The sequence below is a fragment of the Mus caroli genome, chromosome 2, assembly GCF_900094665.2.
Source record: "Mus caroli chromosome 2, CAROLI_EIJ_v1.1, whole genome shotgun sequence".
NCBI lineage: Eukaryota > Metazoa > Chordata > Mammalia > Rodentia > Muridae > Mus > Mus caroli.
Window position 1 is genome coordinate 122,915,663 of NC_034571.1, and position 6,553 is coordinate 122,922,215.

At 47.6% G+C, this 6,553-nt stretch overlaps 1 protein-coding gene across 4 annotated transcripts in view; it reads left to right on the forward strand.

Annotated features, from left to right (window-relative positions):
• The window catches only part of Tgm6 (transglutaminase 6), a 40,931-nt gene that overhangs the window by 20,633 nt on the left and 13,745 nt on the right, over positions 1-6,553 (forward strand). For 3 of the 4 annotated variants that reach the window (XM_021155789.1, XM_021155788.1, XM_021155787.1), the window contains 4 exons: positions 2,014-2,187; positions 2,729-2,971; positions 3,655-3,773; positions 5,135-5,263. In XM_021155789.1, the coding sequence (XP_021011448.1) occupies positions 5,261-5,263 (3 nt within the window). In that variant the 5' untranslated portion in view covers positions 2,014-2,187; positions 2,729-2,971; positions 3,655-3,773; positions 5,135-5,260. The remainder of the gene's footprint in view (positions 1-2,013; positions 2,188-2,728; positions 2,972-3,654; positions 3,774-5,134; positions 5,264-6,553) is intronic. The other variant, XM_021155790.1, reaches the window with a different exon arrangement.

Genomic DNA, 6,553 nt, shown 5'->3' on the forward strand with positions numbered 1-6,553 from the left:
TCTCTCTCTCTCTCTCTCTCTCTCTCTCTCTCTCTCTCTCTCTCTCTCTCTCTCTCTCTCTCTCTCTCTCTCTCTCTGCACTGCTCCCTCTTATAACTTCTTCCTCTCTCTTCTCATGAGAGTGTATCCTATTCTATCAAATCTTTCTCTGATTTGTCACTTTGTCTGCCACTCAATTAGACATCATTTTTAAACACAGGTGCTTTCTTCTACAAACTAACTTTAGCTTTATTGTTTGGGATTAAAGGTGTGTACTAAAGGGTCTGTCTGTATTCCAGCCAGACGGATTAAAGGTGTGTGCTAAGGCTGAACTAGAAACAGGTTTTTCCAGTAAACAATACAATCTCAGGGTTCACAGTGTGATCAAATATCCTGCAGCATTCCCCACCCCCCTTTTTTTTTTATTTGAGCTAAAAATTGTACCCAGTTTAACTTCTACAACAGAAACAATATCAATCCCATGAATCTAGCAGCCTGCATGTCCTTATGAAGATCTGTTGGTAGGATGATGCTTCATCACTGCAGCCCTGATCATCTGCCTTCAGCAGCAGTTCACTTCAGCAGCAAGGTTTTCGGTCTGCCAGTCTGATGAGCAATCTGTCCTTTTCCATTCAGCTTGTTGAGCTGTCCCTATGCAAGGGGGATCTGCTTTCCTTGTTGTCTGAGTTGCAGTCTTTCTTTGTCTCTTTCTTCCTTGTGCCTTTCATGTGGAAGCTGCTCATACTTAGATTGGATCTTTATCAATTTTGATAGGACCTGTAGTCTTTCATCACTTGTGGAAATACAGAAAGAAAAAAAAAAAAACAAAACTCGTCCCCAATGTAATACATTCTCTGACTGACTTCCATTCTGATGTTAAAACATCTTTAAAGTATACAAGTTGATCTAATTCAGCAGGGTTTTTTCTATAGTCTAGTGTCTTTTAGCTGATCTTATTCCCCCTTTCTGTTTATCAAGGTGAAATTAGATCTTTATGAGTCCATACATAAACTAGACACACCAGAACTAAACTAAACTAAAAACAGGTTTTTTTCCAGTAAACAACAGAATATCGAGGTTCACAGTGTGATCAAATATCATACAATAGAGGACTCAGTTTGGCTGTACATGTGCCTGATGGAGACATCTTGGTACCAAGAATATGTGACAGAATATGTTCCTTTTGAGGTGGACAGGAAGCAGGGGGCAGGGGTGGGGAATAGAAGAAGGAATGTACTATACGACAGTGTACATGGGTATACATGTAACACAGCCTATTCCTCATCTCCCTCCAAGCTTTGGTGGTCTCTTGCTTGTAACAATCGACTGTCACAACAGGTTTTCCTAAACTATCAAAAGTCACTGTAGACTGTTGGGTCCCAGGTACTCAGTCGGCCACTCTATATACCCAAACAAATAGATCTCAAATAGATAAAGGATGAGGGTTCTGGGATGGAGGTCAGATTCATCATTCTGACACCTAGAGTGGCTCTACCAACTGAAGACTTATCCTCAATGCTACCTTCCCAAGGAAGTCTCGTTTGTCACTCTTTAGTCTGCCCCTCTGTCATTGTCCTTTCAGCTCCTGTGCCCCTAACAGCATGTATGGCTAAATAGTAATTAGCCAAGTGTGGACTCAACTCAGGTGATGTCCCTGCTCATTTGGAACATAATGACAAATTATTGTTTATTTCTCATGTTTTGAGTGCTCTAAATGAGGAGATGTTGTCCTCATGACCACTCCTGTGACATCATTATCCCCATCCTGTTTGTATTGGGGGTGGGGAACATTGGTTTGTTTTGATTTGGTTTGTAGACCAGGCTGGCTCACACTCACAGAGATCTGCCTACCTCTACTGAGATTCTAGGCCTAGTATCACGAGGCCTTTAAGCACTGTTGATAACAAAAACCAATAGCCTGTCATGAACAGATGGATGCGCACTGGCAGGATGAAGCAGGTGGAAGGCAGTCAGGTACAGAGGAGGCTGCCTCAGAGGCTTGGCCTAACTCACTTCTCTCTTCTTCCTGCTCAGGGGTCAGAATCACCAAGGTCGACTGGCAGCATTCGGAAAATGGTGCTGCCCACCACACCCAAGATTACCCTTGCCCTGAGCTGGTGGTTCGAAGAGGCCAGTTATTCAGTCTCACCCTGGATCTGAGTAGAGTCCTGGACAGCGAGGAGGCCCTCATTTTCACCGTGGAGACAGGTGAGTGGCCTTGCCAGAAGCCCTGGTGGCCCACAGACTACCGATTTTATGACCAGTAACTGGAGATCCTTTAGTCAGTAGCCTGAGCTTTAGGAAAAAGTGAGTCTCTGGGAAGTGGGGTGAATCCTGAGGGCCTCTGATAACAGTCTCTAGGGGAAAGGTAGAAAACGTCACCTGCCTATAGCAGCCAGTTGGGTGGGGTGACCTTGCTGGAGCCCTGTGCATAGGAAGGAATCCGGGGCTCATTGTGAGCATGGAGAATAGTCAGGCGCTTTTGCAATCCAAATTCGCCTTTGCTTTTCCAGCCAGATAAAAGGCCAGCTGCTACGTCCTCCTCTGCCCAAGGGATGGCTGGGAGCCAGGGCAGCTAAGAGGTGCCCACTCTGTCCCAGAGCTTCCTGAGTTTGACCAGTCCCTCCTTTTACTGTCTCCCAGCATTTGGAAGATGAAGTCTGGGCTTCTAGACCTATAGCTTTTCTCTTCTCTAAATGAACACTTTTAAGAGGCAGAGAGTCTCTTGATCCCTTCTCCTTCCTGCCAGGACCCCACGCATCCGAGGCTCTCCACACCAAAGCCATATTCCAGACAGCAGAGCTAGAAATAGGGGACACTTGGACAGCTGCAAAAGAGGATCAGACAGAGAATACAATCACCGTCAGCCTCTCGAGTCCTTCCAACGCAGTCATTGGCCGATACCTGCTGAGTGCCAGGCCCTCTTCCCGCAGGAAACACAGTGATCGAAAGCTGGGCCAGTTTATTCTCCTGTTCAATCCCTGGTGCCCAGGTAGGAACTGCCACGTCTGAGACCGAGGGTCCCCTGGAAGCCATCCTCAGAGCCAGGTTCACCTGTGGTTGGGCAGGCAGGGGGTGGGGAGTGGAGGCTTGGGGGGATAGGAAGACAAAAGCCAAACCAAGGGCTGGGATCAGGCAGAGGTCCCCAGAGTCAGACATGACAATAGAGTCATTGGAGAGAGGTAGGAAGCTGGAGGTTTCTGATGTAAGAGGCCAGTCAGGGGTTGAGAAAAGTGGAGAGGCTCAAGGGTGGGTTATGGCAATAGCAGCGATGGTGGGGTGTTCAGTCAGGTCTACTAACCTGCATCCCTCAATTTCCACCCTTGCGAGGTGGGAATAACAGGACTAACCTTGTAGATGTGGCAGAAATTTGTTTGGCTGGCACTGCAACATACAAGTCACATCACAAGGCCTCAGCAAGAGGCAGCTATAATCAGGACTTTATTAATGTTCAGAAAATACAAGGCTGCCACTGGCATCAAGGTGGAACATCAGACATACCAGGATTCAAGGGATTAGGCCCTGCTTGGTGGAAAAACTATCCAGAAAAAAAGAGAGGCATGGAGCCAGTAAGCCCCCTGACCTGTCCAGACCAGGTCAGCCCCCAGGCTCTGCCATATTGCTAAGCTCCTCCCAGGACAGTAAGAACACATAGGTCTGCTGACTGCTTTTCAGAGGACGATGTGTTTCTGGACTCAGAGGAAGAGAGGCAGGAGTACGTGCTTAACGACAGTGGCGTCATCTTCCGAGGCGTGGAGAAGCACATCCGAGCCCAGGGCTGGAACTACGGGCAGGTCTTCAGGGGCACAACCAGACGGGTTGGACCAGGGCTGGGGTGTCAGGAGCACAACCAGACCGGGTGGACCAGGGCTAGGGTATCGGGGCACAATCAGATGGGATGGACTGGGGCTGGGGTGTGGTGAAGGCAGCCTAGGAGACTACTGTCTGCCCACCTCTTCCTAGGAAAGGCAACCTGGGCCAACTCTTAAGGCAAGCAAATCCATTCATTCATTCACTCAGCTACCATCCCCCTGTGCCAAGGCCTGTCCTGGACTATTAGAAGGGAGGAGCTACATTAGATACAGTTTGGAAGTAGAAGTCAGTTCTGTGTCGAAATATAAATAGCTTCAGCCAGTGATTGTCAAGCATGAGCATGCATCAGAGTCACTGGAGGTCTAAGATTGCAGGACACATGGAAGCAGGCCTAGAAACCTATGCTTTAAACAAGTACCCAGGTCATGCTGACACTGCAGGACTAGGACTCTGTTTTGAGAGCCCCTCCACTATCTGTAAAGAACTGGTTCTATATCCACTGCAGGCACCAAAACCCGCAGATTCTCAAGTCCCTTCTCTAGGAGAGAAAGATTTTTGTGGAGCCTGAACACTTGTATGTGCTCAGGTCTCTCTAACTCACTCCTAATACCTAAAGCAGTAGGAGTGCTAGACCCCTGTACTGCATTGTCCAAGGAATGACAAGGAAAAGTTAGATATATATTCAGTTCAGACACAAGGATAGGCAGCTCAAGAGAAGGTGAAAGGATTCACATCTGGCATGATAGATTGTAGGTTCAGGTCCCTGTTGGAGTTAGGGAAGACCTTAATGGGGGAGGGGAGCAGCCCAAGCAACTATGGGTAGAAATCAAGGGAGTGTAGACTCTCCTAAAGGACTCTGCCTGCCTAGGCTCCAGGTGACACCTGGGACTTGACTGTTCACCTAAGAACAGGCTGAGGCTCAAAAGCATTAAGGGCCCCAGGACTGACCTGCAGCAATACCTTGGAAGTTTAGAACCCATCTAAAGAGTCAGCACCCTTAGCTACACTTCTACACCACAGGAGCCCAGGGCTGTTAAACCTTCCAGATTCTCAGAGGAAGTTTGCATGGAAAATCTTAGTTGTTAAGTGTCATCAGCTGATCCAAGCGCGCATAAAACATGTAGAAGCATGCAGCGTGTGTCAGTAAGATGGATATGTGGCTCAAGAACTATCATGGGAGTCATGGGAAAGTTAAAGGTTCCAGGATGAGCCTTTGAAGAAGAAATTTAATATCCCCAGGGGGAGTTGGTGCAAACTGATATAGACGTGTGCAACAGATCAGGTGGGGTTGGGGGAGGGCCTGGAGAGACTCTGCCTCTGAGTACAGCTTCTCTGGGAGCAGTTTGAAGAGGACATCCTGAACATCTGCCTCTCCATCCTGGACCGAAGTCCTAGTCACCAGGAGGACCCAGCCACTGATGTGTCCCACCGCCATGACCCAGTCTATGTCACCAGGATCATCAGTGCCATGGTAAGGAGGCCATTACCATCCTCACAGCCCGCCTTCAAAGACCCCCCAAACCAGTCTCAGCACCACACCCTAAGAGTCTCACTCAGTCTCACCTCTTGCTCTCTTCATTGCTGCATAACTAACCATGCCCAAACTCTGCTATCAAACACCCCGTGTTACAGCCAGTTCTGTAGGCCAAGAGTTTGGCAGGACACCATGGGAATGGCTTGCCCCCAGCTCCTGGATGCTTCGGCTTGGGGTTCCCGAATGGCTGCAGAGGACCAGTGTGGTTAGGTGTTATCTTAAGCCTTTGACTCTGGCAGTTGGTAGCTCGTTGTTTCCTGCTCATCCCATGCCTGCTGGATTTCCCAGACCTCACTCAGGCCACCAGGCTGGAGGGGACTAGAAACTGGGACTAGCCAATAATCTCACTTCTAGGATCAAAGCAATAAATCAAAGACATTTCTGACAAAAGGGTATGAGCCCAGATCCCACATCTCCAGGGAAGGAGCACCCACTTTAACTGATCATAAGCTGGAGGCCATATGCCACAAAAGGCAGGAAGAAAGCCTACTATTTGGATTATATTTTATTTTTTAATTAAAATATAATTACATCACTATACCTTTTCTCTTTTGACCCTCTGATGCCTCCCTTGTTCCCTCTCAAAATCATTGCCTCATTATTCCCCATTGTTATTGGTGTGTGAGTATGTGTGTGTGTGTGTGTATATACAATGCCTAGATATATAATATATAAATACAGCCTGCTTAATCTGCTTAGTGTTGCTTGTGTGTATATGATCTCAGGGCTGACCACGTGGTACTGGATAACAAATCAGGGAGCTTATCCCTAGGGAAGACTCTCTTACTCACAGTTGTCTGGAGTTCTTTGTCTTAGGTGGGCCCCATGTGATTTCTCCCTTACATGCTAGCATGTCTATGGCTGTTGTACTAGTTTAGACAGCCATTCTGTTGAGGAATCAGAGGTGACACTTCCAGGTCATGTCTAGGAGATACAGTCTCACAGCAGATTTCCTGGGCCTCTGAGAGAGCCTATGACCATACAAGTTCAAGGTCATGGTTGGGGATTTGGGATTCTAAAAGTAAAGCTGTATTTCTTAGATGGTGTACTGTCTAGTTTTGTGTCAACTTGACACAAGCTGGGGTTATCACAGAGAAAGGAGCTTCAGTTTGGGGAAACGCCTCCACGAGATCCAGCTGTAAGGCATTTTCTCAATTAGTGATCAAGGGGGGAGGTCCCCTTGTGGGTGGTACCATCTCTGGGCTGGTAGTCTTGGGTTCTATAAGA